General features: G+C 44.9%; 1 protein-coding gene across 4 annotated transcripts in view; it reads left to right on the forward strand.

The window, feature by feature from the left end:
- Positions 1 to 26017, forward strand: part of loxl4 (lysyl oxidase-like 4) — a 336094-nt gene that overhangs the window by 19707 nt on the left and 290370 nt on the right. For 3 of the 4 annotated variants that reach the window (XR_014569801.1, XR_014569802.1, XR_014569803.1), the window contains exons 8-15: positions 5425 to 5579; positions 5905 to 6072; positions 6945 to 7107; positions 8097 to 8340; positions 11013 to 11128; positions 11547 to 11683; positions 14633 to 14744; positions 16319 to 16878. Coding sequence is in view for 1 of the 4 variants with exons in the window: in XM_083774165.1 (XP_083630291.1) it covers positions 5425 to 5579; positions 5905 to 6072; positions 6945 to 7107; positions 8097 to 8340; positions 11013 to 11128; positions 11547 to 11683; positions 14633 to 14744; positions 16319 to 16389 (1166 nt within the window). In the remaining 3 variants the exon portion in view is untranslated. Of the gene's footprint in view, positions 1 to 5424; positions 5580 to 5904; positions 6073 to 6944; positions 7108 to 8096; positions 8341 to 11012; positions 11129 to 11546; positions 11684 to 14632; positions 14745 to 16318; positions 20058 to 26017 lie in introns of those variants that run through there. The other variant, XM_083774165.1, reaches the window with a different exon arrangement.

A 26017-nucleotide genomic window follows, 5' to 3' on the forward strand; every position in this document is an offset into this window, starting at 1 on the left:
CTGACCATGATACTGACATGATACTGACATGATGCTGACCATGATATACTGACCATAATACTGACCATGATGCTGTCATGATACTGACCATGATATACCGACCATGATACTGACCATGATATACTGACCATGATACTGACATGATACTGACATGATACTGACCATGATGCTGTCATGATACTGACATGATATACTGACCATGATGCTGACCATGATACTGACATGATATACTGACCATGATACTGACCATGATGCTGTCATGCTACTGACCATGATATACTGACCATGATATACTGACCATGATGCTGACCATGATACTGACATGATATACTGACCATGATATACTGACCATGATATACTGACCATGATGCTGACCATGATACTGACATGATATACTGACATGATATACCGACCATGATGCTGACCATGATACTGACATGATATACTGACCATGATACTGACCATGATGCTGACCATGATACTGACATGATATACTGACCATGATATACTGACCATGATGCTGACCATGATGCTGACCATGATACTGACATGATATACTGACCATGATACTGACCATGATGCTGACCATGATACTGACATGATATACTGACCATGATATACTGACCATGATGCTGACCATGATACTGACATGATATACTGACCATGATATACTGACCATGATACTGACCATGATACTGACATGATATACTGACCATGATATACTGACCATGATACTGACATGATATACTGACCATGATATACTGACCATGATACTGACATGATATACTGACCATGATGCTGTCATGATACTGACCATAATATACTGACCATGATACTGACCATGATATACTGACCATGATACTGACATGATATACTGACCATGATATACTGACCATGATACTGACCATGATACTGACATGATATACTGACCATGATGCTGTCATGATACTGACCATAATATACTGACCATGATACTGACCATGATATACTGACCGTGATTCTGTCATGATACTGACCATGATATACTGACCGTGATTCTGTCATGATACTGACCATAATATACTGACCATGATACTGACCATGATACTGACCATGATATACTGACATGATATACTCACACACACACACACACACACACACACACACACACACACACACCCACACCTCGCATAACCTTACGGCAGTGGTTCTCAAACTTTTAAACATTTTAAGGACCCCCAGATTACCATGTATCAGGCCACATACCCCCATAACTCTCGGATTTACCAATCATTTAGCTGACATGATACTGTCTGAGGAAGTGCTGCGGCCCGAAACGTTACCACTTTTCTAAGATATAACTGGGAGCTGAAATTGGTGTGCAATTGGTATTCTCATTCTGTGACTTTGTTTGATTCAATTCATTTTCTACTTCTAGACATGATACTGACCAAATGATGCTAACATCATATACTGACCATGATATCGTGGTTCTTACTTCTTAGACAAACTCCCACTGTACCTTCGTCAGGCAGCCTCTGTAGACATTTTTAAAGCTCAGCTCAAGACCCACTTCTACAACATTGCCTTTAATTGATATATATTTTGTTTTTCATGTCCTCACTGTACTGCATTACTGCTTGTTTTTTAATGTCATTGCCTTGCTTTTCTTTTATTCTCCATTGTTCTGTAAAGCACTTTGAGCTGCATTTCATGTCATGAAAGGTGCTATACAAATAAAGTTTTATTATTATTATTATTATTAGACACCACTGCCTTATCTAACTGGTTGAGGTCTTCACTTCTTTTAACTAGCCTGAAACGCATGCCATTGCTTGCACCTACCGTAAATATATACACTCATCATTAAAACGGAGGCACACATATTATTGTGTTATTCTGTTTTTTATTAAATGGTAAATATTGCATTTATATATAGCACCAAAGCACTCTACAATGTGCATCACATTCTCTCACACATTCACACAGTGATGGCAGAGGCAACCAGGCAACCATGCAAGGCTCTTTGGGAGCATTTAGGGGTTAAGTGTCTTGCTCAAGGACACGTCCTCAGGGAGCCAGTCAGGGGGAACCGGTGATGGACCGGGTAACCTACCAGTTCCACTCTACTTCCTCAGCCATGCTTTGAAAGATGCCTTGTAAACATTACCTTACCTTGGCCTGGTTTCCCATAGGACACCTCTTACACCATGGTGTAAGAGGTATGGTGTTGCACATGCTCAGTTGCCCTCTAGGCCGCACAGAAGCCTGTGAACATAGACATTCCGTGCATAGATGTGCCACGCAATGGTAGGCCTCAGGCCTCAGGTCTACCATTCTGAAATTTAATTTAATAATATTTCGACTGCTGGAAGAAAGTCACCACTCGCACCACACATTTCTCTGCGAAAGTTTAATACTGCCACATGTCGACAGGTGTGTGTAGGCTAAGGAGGCTTTAGAGAAACAGGTTTGTGTATTCATGCAGGAGGCCACGCACGCACATGCACGCACAGACACACACACACACACACACACACACACACACACACACACACACACACACACACACACATTCTGTCTTAGCGAGACAGTGTCACAAAACTTGTACCAACAATAAAACTGGTCGACAGCGGAATAATGATTCAGTGCCTGCCAGTTGGATTAAGTTCCACACAACGCGCACAATTTCTATGATTTTACTACTTAGGCTTGGCTGAGGGAAGGGGCCTATTTGATGACAAGAAAGTGACCCACAAAGTGGATTAGAGACATAGAAAAAGAAGCTCCATGGAAAGAAAAACAGTAAAAACACATATTAATGTGCTTTAAACGGAGGGTAATTTCAGAGAGAGGAAAAGGAAAGGGTTTCCCTGCAAACCGCTGACCAACTATGTGTGCTATTCTCAACAAGTATGTGACCGGACTGTTTCCATCACCGTGTGTTCTTTCTAATGTGTCCAATTGATTCGTCTGCATCTTCTGATTGTAATTATAGCGTGATCTGTTGCTTAAAATGCTTCTCGTATAAGTACAATATTTAAGTGGCGCTGTTTACACTTTGCATGGGCGAATCGAAGCGCCTCGTTATTTCCCGCCAATCGGTAAATCGATGTCACACGAGGAGAGTGAAAGGGAAAAGCGCTGTTTAAACTGAGTCTAGACTCCACCCCATCCACTGCCATTCTCCCAACTGTCATCATCATTACATTCATCACTGAGGTAAATTACAGGGACAATGTCTCTGCTTCTATTTCCTCACTCGACCGACGTCGGTGTATTTTCTGCCTCACCGTGTAATTTTAACTGTGAGGTTCATATATGCCGTACATACATATCGGAGGGGAAGGCTCTGGTTTCATTCCCGGCCAGCGTTTTCCCAGAACTCGGCAACCTGGTCGTCGGTCGCCACACATATGGCCGTGCATCCTCAGGACACCTCGCCGCCATCATGTGGTCACCGTGTTTATCCTGATAAGTCAAACAGTAGGAGTTTTAGTTCCAGCCCGCGGTCTGCGCCGTGCAGATAGAGGGCGGAAGCATGGGCTCTGTTGTGCCTTTTTAGTGCAGCAAAACATGAACCCACCCACGCATTGTGACCAATATGGAACCAGGCCTGCAATCTGCCCAAACCAATGGAGGGACACACCAAGTTAGGGCCACAATCTGGCAAACTATTCCTTACTAGCTCAACCACCTTTCTTCTTTCTCACACACACGCACACACACACACACACACACACACACAGACGCGCACACATCCGCTCTCTGTTTTTTGTGTGGTTTAGGTTATAGTTAGTGTATTCTATTTATTTCGATGGTACAGTACCAAATTTCCAAGCTTACATTTTTGGGGGTTTTAGTTTTTGTTGAATATGCCGACGCGCTTATTATTTAGCATTGTGTTTGAGCATTTTGTCATCAGCTGTCCTATTTCACAACCAGCTTTGTCTTGCCGTCCGCTCCTCTGTGTCGTTTTGGCCTCGTCTTGTTTCAAACATTAAAACGAACAATAGAGTATATAGTATAATAGGCTACTGTACTGCACTTTTCGCAAACAGTGTGTCGGGACCCATTTGTGGGTCGTGGACACATTGTTATGGGTCCCCTTAGATTTTGTGCACGTTGTGAGCTTGTAGATCTGCTAGTTCCATGTTTCCCCTATATGCATTATTGTGTGGGGGCCCCCCACACAATCATGACCAACCCCCACAGTATGATCTTTAGTAGGCGGCCGCGATAGGCCAAACAAGGCAAATAACCACAAGACTGCAAAAGACCGCAAAAAATCACAAAATGTTGCCTGCACCTGTGCACGGGTCCGACGCATGCACGCGCGCTGCACAAACGTGCATGCGTGAAAGCTCCTCCACACTATCAGCTTCTGGCTAGGGGAAACACTGTATTTTCACTAGTTTGGGTCCCGGGCGAATATCTAATTTCTGTTTTGCGTCTACGGGCTGACAGATTTGGGAAGCACTGACTGTACTGTACATAAAGCTTGTGGGTTTTATTGACCTAGATTTGGCCCTGCTCTCTGCTGGGATTCACTGGCAATTCCATCTTGTGTCTCTGCCTTGGGGGGAAAGTAGTTGTTGTGGTGCCAAAAGCAAGAGAGAATGGCGGTAATGAGCTGTGACAGATCCCTGATATACGACCGACGATGGTGGCATCGCTGCTCATAGTGCCAGAAATCTTTCGCTCCGGCAGATAGGAACCTTTTACACTGATACTGCTGCAGAGGTGCACAAAGCAGCCTCCGTGGACATGTGCACACGGAAAACATTTATCTATCTGTTATCGCTTAAGTTTACCACATGAACCCTATAGTGCCCATGTTGCGCGGCAAACGTTCGGCAAGAGTGGCAAGCTCACAATGTGACACGTTGTGTGTGTGTGTGTGTGTGTGTGTGTGTGTGTGCGTGTGCGTGCGTGCGTGCGTGTGCGTGCGCGCGCGCGTTTCTTGTGGCATTGCAAGTGTCTCATTGTGTGATGATCCGCAGGTATAGATAAAGCGCGTTCAGGGTGAATGCAGTGTGACGCCTGATGTCTGCGTTGTTTTGCACAAGATCAGCTTAAAGCTGCAAGAGTATGTTAAAACTACATCTGCAGTGGCTGCAGGTGGTCTCCCCACTATTCCATTGAGACCTTTAGACCCTGGTGTTAGGTAAGGACAGCTACTACTTGGTTTAAGTAATGCTGCCTGAAGCTCATAAGAACAATGTTTTGCCAAATGGGGATTCCCTCTTAGCAGTAGAAATGTGGAGCCCTATTTTCGGCAGTGCTTTACCCCTTATCCTTAAACTTCTTTGCCTTTTTTACTATTTTCAATGTATCATGTATAAACTCTTCCCTAACCCTTGATTCTCTTTGTTTCATCCCATATTTGAGCTTATACCTCTTGTCTTGTCCTGTTCCTCCCCCCCCCCCCCCTCCCTCCTTCAGGCACTGGACCCATCCATATGAACAATGTCCAGTGTACGGGACAGGAGCGCTCCATTACGGACTGTTCCTACCAGGAGGTGCCACTGTGGACGTTCAAACACACCCAGGATGCCTCTGTGCGCTGCAATGTCCCAAAGACAGGCCTAGAGAGCACGGTATGTGAAACCATCGAAAAACCATTCTCACATACATCTGAGCTTAGCCTACACCTAAAGGGGTGCATGTGTGCGACAGACAGGCATTATAGTCCAACACCCTACCCAAAACCAAACCCTAAACCTATAACCTCACAGGAAGCCACGGGTTAGTTTTAACCCGGCCACAGGTTTGTCGGACGAATGCCTGTCAGACTGTTAGTATGTCTGTCTAATCAACGTATTAAAGACCATTGAAGTGTTTGGACTCTTGTTGAAACTAATCCCCATTGATAATTCATTTAACTAATGAACGTGTATTGGCTTTTCCATTGGTTGAATCCAGGTGAGATTGGCCGGTGGCAGACAGCGAGGGGAGGGCCGCGTGGAGGTGCTGGTGGAGATTGGCGGCCGTAAGCGCTGGGGCGCCGTGTGCAGCGAGAACTGGGGCATCAACGAGGCCATGGTGGTGTGCAGACAGCTGGGCCTGGGCTTCGCTGCCCGCGCCCACGAGGTAACCCACTCCTCGGGTCGCCATGATCCATCGCTGCAATGTTTAGCTTCGCTCACTCTAATGCACTGGTTCCCAAACACTGGGTCAGAGGGACTCGTTTGTGGGTCACACACGGACCAATCTTTATGGGTCACACCTCAAATAAAAATAAATTTTCCTTAAAATATATTTTGACATACAAATTGTTTTAAAATGAATGTTAAACGAACAAACAAATCTAAGAAATCCCATAAATAACAAGTAGGGATGTCCAGATACACTTTTTTCGCTTCCGATCCGATCCCGATACCTCGATTTCTGTGTTAGCCGATACGGATACCGAATACCGATACCACCTTAGTGATCTCATGTTGTGTTTATAGCTATATCTCGTGTTGTGTTTATAGCAGACTCCTCACTCAAACGTGCACTTGCAGTTTGGGCAACTCCAAAGCAAACTCCACATGTCCCAACATTTTATGTACCTGCCATAGTGTTAAACCCTTACCCCTGTGTGGGATCTGTGGTTAGACTGGCATATTCGCCGATACCGATATGACCCGATTATGACCAATAAGGGCCGATCAAATACTTTTCCTGATACCGATACAGTATCGGGACATCTCTAATAACAAGCATTGTGTGCTTGGATCTGCTATTTTTACTAGTTTGGGTCCCGGGCAAACCTCTAATCTCTCTTTTGGGTCTAGTCCTGAAAAGTTTAATGTAACAACACTCTGCATTCATTGCAACATTAGTGTAATTAGAAAACGATAAAAGACAGATTGTTAATCCAAATGTATCTGGCAAATGTACAACATCCTGACAAACTCTTTATGGCCACAATGTCCCTTTTCCTCTCTCCATTTGTCTCTCTCTCTCTCCCTCTCCAGGACACCTGGTACTGGCCTGGAGATCCTAATGCAGCTGACGTGGTGCTCAGTGGAACACACTGCGTCGGCACTGAGCTGTCCATCCAGCACTGTCGTCGCAACAACCACATGCACTGTCCCCGGGGAGGCGGAGCCAAATCGTCCGGAGTCACGTGTTCAGACAGTAAGCCACCTGAGAAGCATCTCCTCTGCCTGGTTTCTACCCGCTCGCGTATCGAAGTTCTCCGTCGCCGCGGGGAGTCCATAGTCCATAGAAGTCAGCTTGTGTTCTGTGGAAGCATGTTGCACACTAGACAATCTACTTGTAGATAAGTATTGGTTGAATCTTCCCTAAAACCCTAATGACCTGGGATATTTCATCAATGCAAAGGTTAAAGCCTCAATCTGCAATTGATTCAACTTCTTGATTCAACACCAAGAACATAGGTTTAGAACTAGTCCATACCCGTTCAGGCATAGGAAGTGTTTCCAGAGTGTGGGTTATGCACTGTGCACAGTACGTCAGGGATTTAAAGTAACTTTGTAGTTGGTAGCCTACCTCCAACAGTTCCAACACACCCACATGCGCACCACCCGTTGGCTGCGGCGTCATGAAGAACGCACACACACACACACGCACACACACATGCACACACACACACACACACACACACACACACACACACACACACACACACACACACACACACACACACACACACATCCACCCACTCCTTAACAGTTCCAACTTGTGGTTCCCATATGGGGGGGGGGGGGGGGGGCTGTAGCCATGGTGGTGGCTGTAACCATGGCGACGATATGTCCCATAGCCCGAACGGCGGGGTATAAAATAGTACCATAATACACGTGCATACATTTTGGGAACGTGAAAAACGGGCGTCATTATTTGCCCGTGTGCAGATTAAGATCAATTGCTCCAGCCACTGAGGAGAAAGGGCAGACAGGTTGTGAGGACAACCTTTGTGGACAGCGCTTTCATCAATTAGTTGTTAGATATACTAATACGTCATCATCTTACATATTGAGCTATAGTGCTGCTTTTGTGCGGTTTCACAAATGGCGAATTGGAACTTGTCTGCTGTAATTTTTACATTGCTTAATCCCTGCCATTGACCTGTGTCCATGTGAACTCTTTGTCCCTCCTGTCGTTAGCGGCCCCTGACCTGGTCCTGGACGCCCAGCTGGTGCAGGAGACGGCCTACCTGGAGGACCGGCCCCTCCACCTTCTCACCTGCGCCAACGAGGAGAACTGCCTGTCCTCGTCCGCCGCCCGGATGAACTGGCCCTACGGACACCGCCGCCTGCTGCGCTTCTCCTCGCGCATCATGAACATGGGCCGCGCCGACTTCAGACCCAGGGCCACCCGAGAGAGCTGGACGTGGCACCAGTGTCACAGGTGAGAGCGTAACCCATTCTGACCTGAGATCAGATTCTAAAAATGTCTTCTACATCCTGACGTTTTTCTGAAAAAGCTATGTTTCTATGTCAGTGGTTCTTCGATTTTTCTAAAATAGCAGACCTACAACAAGCTCGTAGCGCGCCACTCAGTAGCGCGCTATGAGCTTGTAGATCTGCTATTTTTCAATAGCTAAAGCATAACGTAATGCTAACACCAAAAGGGGTTCCCGCCTGCAGGGGCTCATGGGAGTTCTGTGTTGGTTTTTAGGTCAACGGAATGAAAGAGTTTTTTTATGGTTCCCAGCCGGGGGAGGGGGAATTAACCTTTACGGCTGTTCCCAGCAGATGGCTGCTCAGATGGCTCAAAGAGCACGTAGGGTTTGGGGTGTCAAGTGTCTTGATCAGGGACACTTACACATGTAGACCGGGCAAGCCGAGGGTCAAACCAGTGACCTTCCTATTCCCACACAGCCTTTAATTCTAGTCTACCCACTCGGCTATGGTAACTCTGGCATCCCGATTTTGCGCATGTCATTACCTGCAAGAGCTTCTAACAGTCTTCAGCCGTTGCCAGCGTTTTGAGACTCTTTCAAGTCCGACAGAATATTTTGTTCTTTGACGATGTAAACCAAATATCTCAAAAGAAAGACAAGAGTTGAACATTAGTAGGCAGTTAAACATTATTAGAACATTAGTTCTATGCCAACTTGAAACATCTGTGTTGGTCCCCATCATTCATGACAGGTGATGTGTAGGACTATACATTTGAAACTCATGAATAGCTTGTTTTCACCAAAAACGCTGTCTGGGAACAGAGAGAAAAACGTATTCCTACAACTCCTATAACATTAGACTAAACCGTATGGATTTCTTTAGATCACGTTATTTCCGGGTGTAGTCTTCTTTGGAAGTCCTGGGATCACTCACAGGTTGCAGAAGAGCGCCCTCTATCGTAAACGACTGTAAACCCCACACGATATGTCAATGGCTGTGCATTTGATGATCAACCGAGCTCATGATACGAGTCGTGTTTTAAGTGCCTGTAATTCCGCACACTTTTCCAAACGACACCATTGCGTAATTAAGCATAAACCGGTCTTAAGTGCATGGTTACATTATTTGACATGTCATATTGGTGCATATTAATGTGAATGTTGCCAGGGTCTTGTGGTTGAAGCCGTGTCTAGTCTTAAGTGCTCCTGGGTCGAAGCTGTGGTTTGGTGCTCTGTGGGTACAGGTACAGTGCTTGTGTGGTTTGCAGAGTGGGTGTGGGGGGGGGGGGGGGGGCTGCCCAAATTATTACAACAAACACCTGTGACTTAGTTTGCACAAAACGTTATTGTGCCAGGAGCGTGCTGGCATAATTGCCTCTGTGTCAGATAAATCGAGTCGCATTGAATTTAATACGGGTAAGAAAACATGTTGGAAGTGTGACCTCAGCACCAGTGAGTGCAGTTGGTGGTGTTTGACTAGAGGGATCACAGCTAACGTTCAACGTAGGCTCAATGAGCCTTTGTCTGCTGTAATTTTCTGTCATAGATGACATTTTGTCCTCGGGTCTGTCTGCTATATTAACACATTCCGCTCTACCTCTCAGGAACGCTCCCCCTCGAGTCAGGTGAATTAGTTTTCTCAGTCGAGGCAGATGACGAGGGCACGCTTGGGTCTGTCGTCACGCGAGAAGAAGGAGCCATTTTAGAAGGCCACAAGCGGCGAGCTGTGTTGAGTCGCGGCGGAGGCCAGTAAATGCTGTGCCGGGGTGACCCCCGAAAAATACAGTGCTGTCATCTTTCCAGATTCATTAGCCGCCGCGTAGCACGTGTCTGTGGAAATGACTGCGGAGCTGGTCCAGCTGCCACAGGGCCTGGGTGTTATACAAAGGACACGGTAGGCCCACAGTCAGGCCCGCCTCAGTTAATCTCTTACAACAACACATCAGTTATGTAGGTGTGTGAGTGTTTCAAAGCTCCCCATTCACCCGGAGTGTGTAAACACTGGCTGGGAACGGCACGGCCAGGCAGGCACTCAAACAGGCCTCTTTGAGAGGTGTTACCCTGACACCCCACTCTCATACGTTCTCCAAGTGAGGTCACTCCATAGGCAGCCAGTGTTCTATTAGCATATAAACGCATATACGTGCGTACACGCACATGTGAGCGAGCACATACATGTGAGCGAGCACATGTGCACGACAGTAGACAGCAGGGTTGTCTTCGTCTAACGAACTAGCCATAGGAAATAGTTGAGTTTATCAACAAATATTGCAAACGTTGTGTTTGCTGCGATACAATCGTGCAGTCTTTGTCCCGTTGGTGAGGTTGAGAACTGAACATTGGACAGTTTAACCACTTAAACCCTGTATACTTCATTGACTGGAGTGCCCCTATAGGGACTATACTCCTAGCCCCACTCCTTTTTCTCGACCATTGCCAAAATTAGCCGATATACAAACTCTGTGAGGTGTAGGTTCAGCCATTCCCCCAGAATAGGGATGCTGGGGTTCACTTGATTAATTGGAGGGGACAGCCCTAATAGACAGGCATGCACGCATTGACATAAACGTATGTGCACACACACACACACACACACACACACACACACACACACACACACACACACAGCACACGCACATTCACACACCTCACACGTGACCTCGTCTGTGTTGTGCAGGCACTACCACAGCATCGAGGTGTTCACACATTACGACCTGCTGACTCTGAACGGCACCAGGGTGGCGGAGGGACACAAGGCCAGCTTCTGCCTGGAAGACACCTACTGCCCCGAGGGTAAGTTCACCACCATTCCTAAAACTCCCCCGCATGCACACACTGTCTCTGCTGCCATTGTAGGAGAGACAAATATATCTGTAATCCACTTACTGTATAACCTTTGTATATAAAAGGCATTAACATCTGGTTTGCTGCCGGGCAATTTATTTTGTGAGCCCCGCGTTTCATTTCTAGGATTCACTTCGACATTTATCACGAGATAAAAACGTCACGCCCAATACAGCATCTAGTGCCGTTGAAGGAAGACGAGGTGTCTGCGCTTTAGGGGGAGAAGTGTCAGACATAAAAGTAGAAATCCTCCATTAACATGGATTGATGTGTGTGTGTGTGTGTGTGTGTGTGTGTGTGTGTGTGTGTGTGTGTGTGTGTGTGTGTGTGTGTGTGTGTGTCTGTGTCTGTGTGTGTCTGTGTCTAGGTCTCCAGAAGCGTTTCTCCTGCTACAACATGGGGGACCAGGGCATCTCCGTGGGCTGCTGGGACACCTATCGCCATGACATCGACTGCCAGTGGGTCGACGTGACGGACGTGAAGCCAGGGGACTACATCTTCCAGGTCAGAGGGCATTTCCTGCCACTCATTTACTACAGCAGTTACACATGTGTTTGATTGAACAGCAGTAGTAACTTATTCATATTATTTGCACTCGGGTGACGCGTGCGCTGTGCCCCAGATTTTCAACGGCCATCCATCAGAGACAGCATGTAGAGTGCAACACATAAATGACAAAGGCATTCAATCATTACTTCCCGTAGCTGGAGGCCCTTCTTGACCAGCCTGGTTCATTTATACAGTATAAAAATGGACCAGTAAAGGGTAAAGTTTTACGCTCTCTGTGTTAAATGGGCACTTCGACTTGTGCTGGGTAGTGCTCGAGTGTATCTCAGTCCAACACCCAGAATCTCCTCTCACCATATTCCCATTGGTCCCCCCTTGCCTTGTCATTACCATGTCCTGTTGTCAACCAGTCGTGTCACTGTGGGCAACAACTCCAGCACACATCAAAGACTCCATCCCCTATTATCCCCCATTGCTGCTCGAAGACTACTAATCCCAGCATGCCGCAGTACGGAGCAGTTCTCAGATCTTAGCACGCTGCCAATTACCTCCCAGCCACTAGAGAAGGGCTCCAGTGTAACTGGCTGTGTGTTAATTACGGCTGCTGCTACCTTACCAATCTGCACCTCTGCTAACTACACTTCCCTACAACGCGTTCAACGCAGCTTTGTATAATTTGCCCGTAATAGGCATATCAAACACGCACACGCTCTCTAGGTATATTTTAAGCGCTTTGAAAAGGGCATAATTATAAAGTGGCACCTTGCCACAGTTATGCACTGCGTAGGCGGACAGAGGGGAGGAAGTGAAGAAGGGAGGGAGAAGAAAGAGGCATAGAGAGAGAGAGAGAGAGAGAGAGAGAGAGAGAGAGAGAGAGAGAGAGAGAGAGAGAGAGAGAGAGAGATAGAGATGAATGGGAGAGACTAGAGAGAGAAATATGAAGAACTGCTGAGGTCAGGAGGTCTGCGTGAAGAGAGGACACCATGCAGCACCACAGAGACGATAAAGAAAATGAGAGTGGTAGACTGCCAGAGTGACTCACCAAGGATGCAGACTGGAAAACAAACTCTCTCTCTCTTTCTTTCTTTCATTATCTCCCTCTTTCTTTATCTCTGCCCTTCTCTCTATCTACTTCTAAACTCTGCTTCTCCCCCCCTCTCTGTCTATGTTCTTACATGTATCTATTTGGTAAAGTGAGGGATGATACCTCCACTTTTCTCATCCAGAGCTTTACAGAAAGTTCCTGCAAAATGTTGCCCTTGAACCACCCAGAGCTAATGGAACACCCCAATTACCTCCAATTAACTACGGCCTCCCCTTAGTCAAACAGCCCTCCCCCTCCATTAGAAACGGCTAATTTGCCATCAAGGAATTTTCTCCTGCCCTGTTTTTATTTTTATAGCCACTTTCTCACTGGGTAACATTCCAGCATCTGCAACAGGCTTGCACACTCTACGTTCAACATTGTAATTTACCCAGAAAAATAAGGAGACCATATTTTTTCATGCGTTTGTTTTTCAAAGTTACTCTTTTTTTAGTGTAATTTGACTTGTCCTCCTCTGTAGCTGTTTGTAACCTTTACTTAAAGTGGGTGTAGTCGTTTACAGAGCAGCTATTAAGAGTAAATGGCCTCTCAGTATTATCACCAGACCGGATTAACTACAATTGGTTGTATCAGCAGGTTATGGAACTGCTCTGCAAATAACAGACTATTAGCACAATGCGAATGGCACACAGGGCTCAGAATAGGAGGCCATTTCAGACACACAAACACGCTTAAGTGCAACTATGCTTCGGCGCTAGTCCTCAATTTCAGTCAAATCGCTCCTTATTATTGCATACCTGTGTTGGTGCAACGGCAGAGCAAATGTGTGCAACCGACTTCTCCATAATCAGGGTTAGAGACGCACGCTGTTGGGCGGCTTGAACTCCACGAGTTCACAAGACTTGCATAACCCCCACTTCTGCTGCTGTGTGTTGTCATTTTATGTGTGAGAGAGACAGTGACTTTGTGCACGTTACACACAAGTTCCAACAGACGTTATAAAACGCTTTATGAAGGGTTATTTGTAGTGCATTGCATGCAGTGCGTCACTGTCTTTCCCTGGCCTACAGTATAGTTAGACGTCAGTGATTCTGTTAATTTTGAGGACCCCCGTTTGACATGATGTTTTATCTCTTTGACCTCAAACTATACTGTACAATGCTCAGTGTAAATTAAACTCTTTATACTGTACGATGCTCAGGGTAAATTAAACTCTTCATACTGTACAATGCTCAGGGTAAATTAAACTCTTTATACTGTACAATGTCAATGCTCAGGGTAAATTAAACTCTTGAGAGTGTACACATGGAAACGACGGGTCCATCTGGTTTCATTTTTACACTCTCAGTGTTACAAACCCTTAAGGATCCTTGGTTCCTATACTGTCAATCATTTAGCTGGGGACTCCCTGGAATCCCCTCAAGGACCCTTCCCTGAGTGCTCACGGACCGCATGTTTAAAGTACAGTACATTTTCCAATGTGAAATCCATAAGAGAGAACGCAGTATTTCTCTTCACAATTGGACATACTGTATGGAAAAGCCATCCAGCTTTTTATGGACAGAAACGGGATGGACTATAAAAACAATACCAGCCCACGAGTGCCTTTTAATAGCGGTCCCTCTAACAATTTTACATCCAACCAATTTTTATTTCAAATGGCTTTCTCATTGCGCTGTGTGTGGACGGAGGATAATACAGTATTATTCCTCTTTTCTCCACTCGTCTGGCCAGCTGGGGATATTGGTTGGTGGGGAGAACAATAAAATGATAACCCAGTAAACGAGTCCTGCGGTGGGGACGAAGTAAGCGGCTGTAAGTCAGAAGGTCACACACATCTGTAATGAGTTATAAACCGGTGTGCCAGTAACGTGTTAACAGGAGGTCATGCGTGATTGCAGGTGGAGGTGAACCCGTCGCTGGACATGGCCGAGTCGGACTTCCAGAACAACGTCATGCGGTGCCGGTGCAAGTACGACGGCCAGAGAGCGTACATGTACGGATGTCACGCAGGTGAGGGGAACATTTTGATCAATTCCGATATTTTGTTCAGGTGTTTTGCACAGTTGGTAGTACTAATAGAAAGTACAACCTACACATACATTACGGCGTAATGTATGTGATTACGCCGTCGATTAGGTTGTCACGAATACAAATCGGCTGAGATGTTTAGTGTTTAGGGAAATAGGAGAGAGCCTTGACTGTACATGGATATTTTTTCTAAACTGATATTTTTGTCACGACTCACGACCCTAGTTTAACTAAGTCACAGTTCGCCTAGAACGACTTTGGACGAGTTATTAGGTTATTATTAATATAGAATCGCATTGGATTTGGATTTTTGACAATATAAGCAAAGCGTTGCCAGGCAACGGAGACGCCAAGGTACGGTAAATATAAGACTATATTTACCGTACCTTGGCGTCTCCGTTGCCTGGCAACGCTTTGCTTCCGCGTTGTGATGCCCGGAAATGACCTATTATTACTTCCGGTTCACCGGATCAGCTTTTCTGGTCTTCAAAATAAGACCTCAGAGCAAAAAAGCTTGGCGTTAAAGATCTATGAATGAACTTGACCTTGGCAGTCAAAGAATTTCAAAAGTACATCCGTATACACGTGATCTTCTGATCAGCGGCAGATGAGGATCATACTTCATACTTAAATTCAGCACAAAAAACGGATTTACAGTAAATGGATGTTTCGCAGCCGTTTTTAAATTGTACAACTCCGTATTTGCTGAAGACAATACTGCACATTGAAACTCTGGTCTGCCTTTAGATTTTTTTATACGATGTCGGGGAAATAGGTCAAAATGGGCTGCGGCCCCTATACTGGTGTCAGAGCCCTGGAGCCACCTGGATCTACAGCAAAGGGGGTGGTCACAGATGGGACTAATCCAAAACAGTCATATCTTGCAGACTTTAAACTGCAGATGCTGTGTGGAGTCTGTGGACTAAGAAATACATATTTTATATAAATACAGCAGACGCCTTTGCGCACTGGTGAAGTAGTGAAGTTGATGCAACGATGCTTAATTTACAAGTTAAGCTGTAAATGATTATTGTTGATGTTTCCAGCTGCATGCTCATTATAAAACGTAACAATAGGCATGCTCTAATTGAGCCGTGATGCAATCGGTTCTCCAAACGCTCCATTGTACACAGGGTTCCATCAAAACAAAAAACTAAAATGATTCCCCTTTAAATGTGTTTTTAAAATCATATATCGGTTCTGAATAACCTATCCGACTGCTGGGTCACGTGTCGACTGTCGGACGGTTCTTGAGATACTTGATCCACAGACGTACATACAGAGATTCTGTGCATTTATTGTAGGATAGGGTTAAAGTGCTTCCTCAGGCCCGGGCCGCCGGCGTGGTGGTCCGGGCACCCTAGGCTACAATGCCAGCCAGACAGCGTGTCGCGGGTTCGAATCTCCATCCTGCCGACCTTTGCTGAGTGTCACTCCCATCTCTCTCCCCATTTCCTGTCAGTCTACTTACTGTCAATAAAGGCATAAAAGCCCCAAAACTAATTTCCTCAATGTCACGTGGCTTCATACATGTATGTTGTTGTCTTCCTGTATAGGAGATGCATACAGTGCAGAGGTTGAAGATCTGTTTGAACATCAGAGGCAGCTCACCAATAACGCTTTGTAGCTCGTCTCAACGGCCCAGAAGGAAGCCCCCCCCCCAACGGGGGGCCCAAAAGACTGCTCAGGGTGGGTTGTGGGTGTCTTTGGCCCCACGGTCTCCGGACCTCAAGGACCCACAGAACTCTCAAAATGGCACCTGTCCATCTCCTTAGCTGATGTGGACTAAGAGTACCCACAATGCATCACACATCACGAGGACGCCATTGCAGAGACCCCCATTCTGAACTTGAACAGCCGATGTCACCCAGAGTGGAACGGGGGTCACACGGTCCGAGAAACTTTCTATTCAACAAGCAAATGACACCCAACAGTGGACCAGGCGTCACATGGCCTGAAACACATTCTATTCGACAAGCAAGTGGATATCTATTCAAACAACGATGTCTGCTTGTGAATGTGGACTACTCACAACTAACTTATCCATTCAAAATGTCTACGTATGAATGACCTTAACCACATAATCCCTAGTGTCCCTATTCACAGAAAATAGCAGGTTGCGTTAATGCGACGGTTTGTGAGCTTATGCTTTGGCTATTTTTAGCAGAAGAGATTTGGTGTAGATGGAAAAAAGTAGCGGACCAAGTAACGAGCACAGTGACGAGAGAGTTGAGATTTGGCGATAACTCCACCCACTTTCACCACCATGTTGTTTGTAAACGTCAAGCTGTAGACCTGTGCTATTTGTCGAGCAAGAAACTCCTTGGACTGTGTACACTGTCTTCCATCTCGCTTCTATCTTTGATTTCTCTGTTTAGCAACGGTACTGCAGCCTTCAGATGTTGCCGTTAAAATGTACTCATTTCCAGCTTATTTTGAGGCCTAGTAATTACCTGATATGGCTGTAGTCTGATGTCTTTGTTAAGACTATTTATTATTAAGTCAGCTTTCACATTAAGTAAAAATGGAAAAGGACCGTGGAAAAGATTCTCTGTTAGAAAATTGCGGATGGTTCGATCTCCACCTCCCCCCACGTATACTTTAATTGTAGTTACTGTAGTCTCAACAAACAACATGGCGACTAGAATGAGTTCATTTTGGGCAAGTTTCCGTCCATATCTCATCCCTATAGATCCATGGGGGACCCCGACCAACTATAGTATAGGGTTTAAGGGTTAATGTCATTACAGGTAATGTTTTACAAAGACGAAGGGAAATCCTTTACGAAGACTGGAAATGTTTTAAATCTGAAGAAAAAAGAATAAGAGTATTTTTAGTTGAATTGTATTTAGTAGTAAAACAGTTGATGCATGGTTGGCTTAAGATTATTGTAATTGGCTCATTTCTTGGTATTATTATTTACCTTCCTGGAACTATATATTTATGGATGATGGCGACTTCTACATTGGTGCTCTTAATTGATATTGTATTACTTTAACCTCACTACATTTCCATTGAACAGTGTTGTATAATGCATAGTTTTTACAATTGATTAGGTATTTTATTAATGCTTCAGTGTTTGTGTTAACACAATCGATTTACAACCTTTTAGCTTGCTGTCTTGAGTTTATGTTAGAAATGGTAAAATGATCATTATTATTATTATTATTATTATTATTATTATATATTTTTTTTATGGAATGAAGCACTTTATCTTTTGAATATCAGTATTCCACATTTTGGCCATCCCCCGTTTTAAAATTTTATCAAATTGACTTTTAGGATCTGATCTTAAATGCACAAAAGTGTATTATTATATATTTTGTTTTACTCTTTGACTAATTGAAATCCAAAGCTTGTGCCACATATGCAATGTACTATTTATGCTGAAAGTTAATTTATTCATGGGATTTATGACATGACTCAACAATGAGCTCAAGAAAGAGTTCACTAGCTAGTCTAACTTAAATTTTAATATTCAGTATGCTTTAACAATTTTGTCTACCTTGTAAAAGAAATCGTTAAGCTGGTGATAAAAAAAGATACTATATGACATTGATTTGAAATGGCTCAACATTCCCATGATTTAATTTATTGTGTATATAAGTGCTGAAACAACTGTAAACAGTAGTTCAGCCCTGCTGATGGGAGTGAAAGATGGCCTGGCAAAGCCACAGTACTGTGGTAGCAGGCAGGGTTTGAGAGTATTATAAAAAGCCTTTTAATTATGCCTGGTTGGGTTACTGCTGGGTTAGGCTTAAGGTTATGGCTATAGCATGAGCTGTGCAAAGAAACACTATGAGACTTTTACATATGGGGACATGTAAAGAGGGTATGGGGAGTTGTACGGGTAAAGAGAGAGAGAGAGAGAAATCGATTTATAAAGGAAGACCGAATGGTAGCAAGGAAGTAAGAAAGCTTGTGCAAGAGAGACAAAGCAGGTCAGTGAAAGAAAAGAGAGAGAAAGAGAACGGAGAATGTCTAGTGCAGACTTAGGCTACATGAGTTTTTACTGGCCGAGCGGCCTCTCTTCAGGCAGTTCTATGGAGACCGCAAGCTGGCATTTTAAGCTCCTTAAGAGAACAACATGTTTGTCTGGGACGAGGGAAAAAAAGAGCAAAACGATTGAGCACAGTAAACAGCCGCTCTGTTTTCGTTTAACCCTGGCCTGCTTGAAATGTACTGCAGGCCATCCACCACTTCGCTGAATCAGTAGCTTCTGTATATACGGCCCACTCTAAACACTGACGTAACTCTATACCTAGTTTACTGCAAGGGTCACTGTGACTGTCACTGCTTGTCTGAATCATGTTTTTAGTCTATTAGTGCCTTTGATGTGTTTGGCTTATTGGCCTTAGCGGTCACACCTGTTTAATGGACAGTTTCCAGGACACGTCGTTGTGGCCAAGTCACCCATAAAGACAAGGGTAGACGTAATGAATTCCTTTAGCAGATACTCTCAGGATCGTTGTGGTCCCTCTACATTTGGAGACAAACTATTAGTAGCCCTTCCAAAAATCACAGTCACTGCAGCACCACCAGGTGTCCCACCAAGCCGTCCTCATACAATCAGCTCCATCACCAAACAAAGCTGTAGGTTAATGACAGAGCTAGGAATCTTAAGTATTTCATGAAGTGATGTTTTGTTTTTTATTTTCTATTGTTTTGTGCTCTTGTACAGTTGCTATTGACATATTAACACCGTCTGTTCTATGTTATTTAATTTTGTATGCCATTCCATAGCTCGAGTAACTCGTATACCCTGGTTAATAATCACCACACTCACAATCACAACTAAGTACTGTATGCGTATCCGTGCTGTACGAATGAATATACAGCGTTGTGATACCACTCAACTTGTCCAGTTAGACGTCCCGACCAGTTATCCTCTCATGCCTAAGCTGAGAGTCTGAGCTACATGGTGCTTATCTACAGTATGAATAGTATTCATAACACAAGCTGTGCTCTCAGGGACTATATGACCTATCCTGTAAACACAAAAAAAATAATATATGTGATGTGATTTGCCTTGCTTCTACGTACCCACAGTATGATACAGGATGATTTGATTAACACCCCGTACTGACAATCTGTGTTTGCATGCTCATGCTGATATGTAATTTATACGAACGTGACTAAATAATATGTGACTTTTTGCCTTGGGGATAATAAGGATAACTGTGTTAATAACTTGTGCTGGTAAAGCTGGCATCCGAGTTGAGTTGAAGACCGAATCAAACTCCATTCATTCATTCATTCATCATTACTGTGAATCAATAAAATGTCATCATCGCATTACAAGGTGTCGACTGCTTCCTTGAGTTACATTAATACAGGATTTTGCTATGTAGAACATCTTAAAATGAGACTCTAAAAGGCCTGCTTGCGACACCCAAACGATCAAAGATATAATTTTAGATACTGTAAGGTGATAGAAGATAAACCTTTATTGATCCCTGGCGGTGAATTCAGGTGTCGTAGCAATAGCAATGATAGCAAGCCACGGATATTTTGGAACAGTGGCCAGTATCGGTATCAATATCAGGATAAAATACATAAATACACTTCTGAGTTAAATACATTTGCACTTACATTGTTTTGGCACGAGTGTCTGCAGCAGACATCTAGAGAAGTTACTTCTTTGTATCTATTTTAATAACTGAGACGTGGACTTCACTTGACTTACTATACACAGTCGTAGTTCAACTTTGTTTTATTCTTTTCACATTTTAGACATTGTCAATTCAATGAAAACATTTCACATTTTAAACCTCCCCTTCCCCAACCCACCACCCGTCCAGAGACATCAAATAATACAAAAAACATCACATTACATTACAAGGTTAAAAGTAAAATACAGCACGAAAAAAATGTCTATTTCAGGAAGCATATCTCTTAAAACGCCCAGGATGGGTTGTCCAAAGAAAAACCGTTTCAAGTTGTTAGTTTTCTTAATCATTCATCATGTAAATACAGCACGCAAGTCTCTCTCTCTCATGGGAAGTGAAACGTTACCAAACTATTCAAGGAACAGAAAATACACACCAAATTACCCTGGAATTAATGACTAAAACGCAAGCATATCATATCTGGCTGGGAGATGGTCGGGTAAATTGGCTATGTCTAGAAGAAAATGCACTCTTAATAAAGGTCTGATTTGATCACTGCTGACAAGTCCACCTTAGGAAAACATGTAGGCTGTGAAGTGGTCACCGAGAAGAAAACACGAGTCCATAAGGAGATGAAACAGCTGCTGGGCAAACAGGAAAGCAGCACTTGAAAGACGTGCACCTGGGTTAACGGACTGTACTCACACATACATTTATACACACTACTTTACATGCACACGCTGTTTTGTACATGAACAAATAATAGTGGGTTTTATTCCAGTGAACCTTAATGCAAGTACACTTATACACATGAGCAGGTGGGAATAAACGCACGCACGCACACACACACACACACACACACACACACACACACACACACACACACACACACACACTCGCACACACCCCATGCAGTCCAGGCATGTCAGAGCCGAAGGAGTCTTATCAAGATAACATAGAAACACAGTGGTGCGAAAGCGTTTTGTGAAGAAGTGAGCAAACGTCATTCATAAACACTCGGCCGCCCTGTTCTCGTTTTATCCTTCACGGAGCCACTTCCTGTTTGCTGCACGTGTTTTTATTTGGGAGGCCCCGTGTCACCCCGCCCAGTCCCTCTGGGGACCACAGACGGCCCCACAATGCAAACTGTGTGTTCTCTCTGAATGACGGACCTGTCCCGTCAAGGGACCCCCACCCTGTCACACACACGCAAGCACCCCGGCACGTATGCACGCACGCGCATGCGCACTCCTCCTGTAACTGGCAGTGGCACACACACACTTTGGCATGCGATACCATACCAGGCATAACAGGTCATCGTCTCTATTGGAAGCAGTGTTCCATGGTTTATTATCTGGAGGGATAAAACAGTGATGAAACTGCAGATTACTGAGCAAGAATGTCTTGAATGGAAGCCACGCCGCCGGTACAGGGGTGGCTGGTATCTATGCGCTAGTGGGGCTCAGCCCCTCCTGTCTATGGGCTAGTGGGGCTCCGCTCAGCCCCTCCTCTCTATGGGCTAGTCTATTGGCATTCATTGAGTTGAGTGATTGACAGCTGACATGAGTAGCCTGCTTGATTTACTCACCATTTGGCCTACAGGGACAGCTGACTCTTGTATTGTATTTAGGTTGTAGTTTCATGACATTAACTTAGTCCCCAGGTGTTTTCATGTTCTGCTGATGACGATGGCTGTTGTAGTGTTTGCTTTCAGTTCAGTTATCGGTGTTATATTTATGCTTTTTTGGGTGGGTGTGTGTGCATGTGCGTGTGGCGTGCGTGTTCGTGTGTGTGTGTGTGTGTGTGTGTGTGTGTGTGTGTGTGTGTGTTTTCATATGTTGTAAGCTCATCTAACATAATATAGCTAAATCCGGCACCTAGGCACGACAATATTTACAGATAGGGCGACACTCAGTTCAGTAATGATCATATTTGCATAATTTCTCCATCCCGTTCAGGGAAGAGAGCACATTAAGACCTATATTCAATTTCCAACTAATGCACATTGAGAGAGTGCATCATTAAATGATATTATATGAGGGCTCAAAAGGGAATGCTTACAATACTGTTTCCCTTTTCTTATATCTGTGTGTGTGTGTGCTTGTGTACGTGTGTGTAGGCCCACTGTATGTGTTTGAGGGGCCTATGTGTGACCGGCCTCTCCTCCTGTGTGCGCTCCTCTATTCCCCCGGGAGATTTACTGCAAGCAGCCCTGTGAGAGAGTACACTCATGCTCTGCCCAGGCTCTGCACTGCACCCTGACAATTACTGCTATATATACCACTCCAAATGAGAGCCACGAACCGGCATGATTATAGGGTGGAGCACGGCAAGCAGAGAAGAGGGAGTTGGGGGGGGGGGGGGGGGCAAGGAGGGGGGGGGGGAGCTAAGAGAAAGGGGAGAAAGAGAAAGGGAGAGAGAGACAGGGAGCGTGAACCTTGATTATACTTTGTCGTATTACGGTGTTTAACGAGGCCGTTTCAACATAATATTCCTTCTAAATCAGTAGTTCTCACACTTTCAAGACTTTTAAAAAATGTTCAAAAGTAGCAGATGTACGAGCTCGCAGCGTGGCACGAAGTGACGTCCTGCGAACTTGTATATCTGCTATTTTTTAATAGCCAACACTAAGATCAAATGATGAGATTTGGTTTTAATTTAAATTAAGCATGAGGGTGAGTGTATACCGTAGCCTACTGGGGTGGGAAAAGACTTGCAAACAGTGCAGCAAAGGTTGTCTGCCCTAACCCTGCATAGGAATATATCCTTTATATATTGATGGTGCCATTCACATTCTTTATAGCGCATAATTTAGCCTCGAGAGGCTTTCACCTTGGTCTGAATAGATTCAATTTCAACGTGGTTATAAGTGGGGATTTGGTGCTGGGGGGAACGAGAGATGCCGCAGGGCTGTGGGAGGTAAGAGAGATGACCTCTGGTTGCATGCCTTACCCCATAATGATATATATCTGAGCATTGCCCTCTTTCCATGTTCTCTAAAAATGTCTTTACACCGGGGATGTAAACCTTTTAAGCATACTGTAACAGACTGTAACATTGGGTAAAGAAGTGCTGCCCTCTTCTGGATTCAAGAGGAGGGAAGCTGGAGAGAGAGAGAGACTCTCCGGCACAGTAATGTACTGTAGGCCTACTGTTACTGTACATAGAGGGAGGGAGGTGATCATGGCAAAGTGCAGCCAATGACGTGTGCTGTTAGGTCAGTGTTACAGATAAGCTACAGTTTACCTACAGTACACATTGGACAGGGGGAGGCGAGAAGGTATAGCAGGGTCTGTAGCAGGATAACGGATAGTTTTACTGCAGTTTTTCTCCCATAGCCCCCTCCCTGCCTTCCTCCTTCCCTCCCCCCGCCCCCCATATAACTTTCAGTTTCTCCTGCGGCCTGAAATTGGGTTTTGTCACTTTTCGGCTGAGTCACGACCCACTGCCGGTGAGACCGGCTGTCCTGCTTGACGTCTGAGTGTGTTATTATTTCATAGCTGGGGACCTAGTGGCCTAATTAATGTCCTCTGTCGTACGATGGTGTCACGAGCCAAACCGCAGACCTACAAGCTCACAACGTGGCTCACCCACGACACGCTGTGAGCTTGTAGGTGTAGGGTGCCCACTGCCTAGCGCCCCCCCCCTCTCCAATGGGTCACACAGTCTCTGAGAGACGTATGAGAAGCGCTAATGGAAAGCCAGGTAAGTGAGAATAAGTAGAGAGGGAAAAAAAGGCTGTTCTTTTGAACTCTCCTCCATGTGTGACAGAAAGCCATCCCTGTGGGGGGAAAAGGCAGCAGGATCACATTAACTACGGGGCCCGTTCCCATCGTACGGAGAGCCCACGCTCGGCCTCACTTCAGCGGCTTGCATAATTGGAACCATCTTGGCATGAAGATAGACTCAAGGTGGCATATCAATGGACGCGCGCGCTCCAAGGGCACGCAGATAAGAGGGGAGGGCTGCTTTTCTTAACGGGTCGTGTCGACGATAGGGTCACTGGCCCTACCTAATAAGACGGGCGAAGAGTCGGCTCCCATACAAATAACCACACAGCAGAGCAGCGACGCGTCGCCTTGTAAATACAATTCACTTCCAGCGGAACTCATCCCTAACAGCAGCCAGCGAACAGTTGTGCAACCAACACGCAACTTAATTCCTCATGCATGTATGGAGAAGCAGGTCAGTGTACCGTGTCCTCCCTTGCTGCTCGGATTGAAGGAACATGAGCTATAGCACTGGGACCGGTTACAGTGCCAGCAGGCAATAATATGACTGAGTTTTAATCGAACTCTTGGGAGTGTGAAAATGGGCCTATAATTATATTTATATCTTCTAATGTATGACCCAAGCATCGCAGGGTGTTCAGCCAAGTTGACCTAAACTGACCTCCTCACCCACCCTCCCTCTCTCTCTCACACAAGCACACACTCTCTCCCTTTCTCTCTTGGTCTGTCACTCACTCACTCACTCACTCACTCACTAACCCTTAGAAGATTGCCATGCGGGTTTTGTGAGCATGTAGATTGGTTATTTTTGCAGCACGACCCTGTCGTATACGCCTAAGTATATCAGGTACGCTGTGCCCCCTTCTCCCTTCTCCCCACCACACTGCAACAGTATCTGCTCTACTGTATACTCTTCTCTTCGGAGCCGGGGGGGGGGGGGGGGGGGGGAGACAGGAGCGGAGCCCTGCACAAAATAAAACCGTATGCCAAGCCGCATTAACTCAGCATCCTTATCGCATGGCTGTTTTTCTTTTTATAACTTGAGACATTTTACGAGCGCGATCTGTCATCACCCCTGGCCTCAGGACAGGAGCGGCCATGCTGCATCACTGACTGTTTGCCACCGTTTATGAGATAACGTTATGGTTCAACATGCACACAATGAGAAAGGTCCCACTCTCACACATGACTTACAGTAGCCTACTTACTTAATTGCTCTTCAATTAATGACATGAATCAATTAGAGCCCAATTGATTTGAATGAATCAAATTGCAAAAAATACTGAAAATAGCTCACAAAGAGGGGCTACTTGCACGTGACACGACAAAGTATTAAATGTAGAGGGCTTAAGTGGTTAATCAGACTAACCACTTTAGTTGATTAGGCTATTAAACAATCTATTAGACATTTGTTGTGTTGATTTGTTGATTGTTTAAAAAGAGAAAAATAAAAGTTTTTTGCTTCTTAATTAGATTAATTGAAAAATGAATGGATACGAATAATCTCCTTATGTAGAGTTAGGGTTGATGGAGGTGAGGCTAAGGTAGTTGTGTATACAGCTGGTAGCTTGTAGATAGGTGGAGGCTCGGGTGACATGGTGGTTTAGTGTGTGCGCCAACCAGGAGGCTCACTGCCAGTGGTGGAAGGCAACTGCTGGAGTAACATTTTGAGGTACTTTTTACTTTACTGGAGTCTCGGATCCAAATATTGTACTTTTGTATATTTGTATTATTAATTATTAGGCCTACAAAACATACTGTACATTAACCACTTAATTTCTGCCATATGCAAATAGCAAATAGCATTAAGTAAAACACACCACTGCTCAGTACTCACTGACTGGCGCTAGCTGTCTCTGACAATGTTTGTTTTTTGACAGTGAGTGTTTACAGTACAGTACAGTACAAAAATGAC

The sequence above is a fragment of the Protomyctophum parallelum genome, assembly GCF_964188405.1.
Source record: "Protomyctophum parallelum genome assembly, chromosome: 10".
NCBI classification, from domain to species: domain Eukaryota; kingdom Metazoa; phylum Chordata; class Actinopteri; order Myctophiformes; family Myctophidae; genus Protomyctophum; species Protomyctophum parallelum.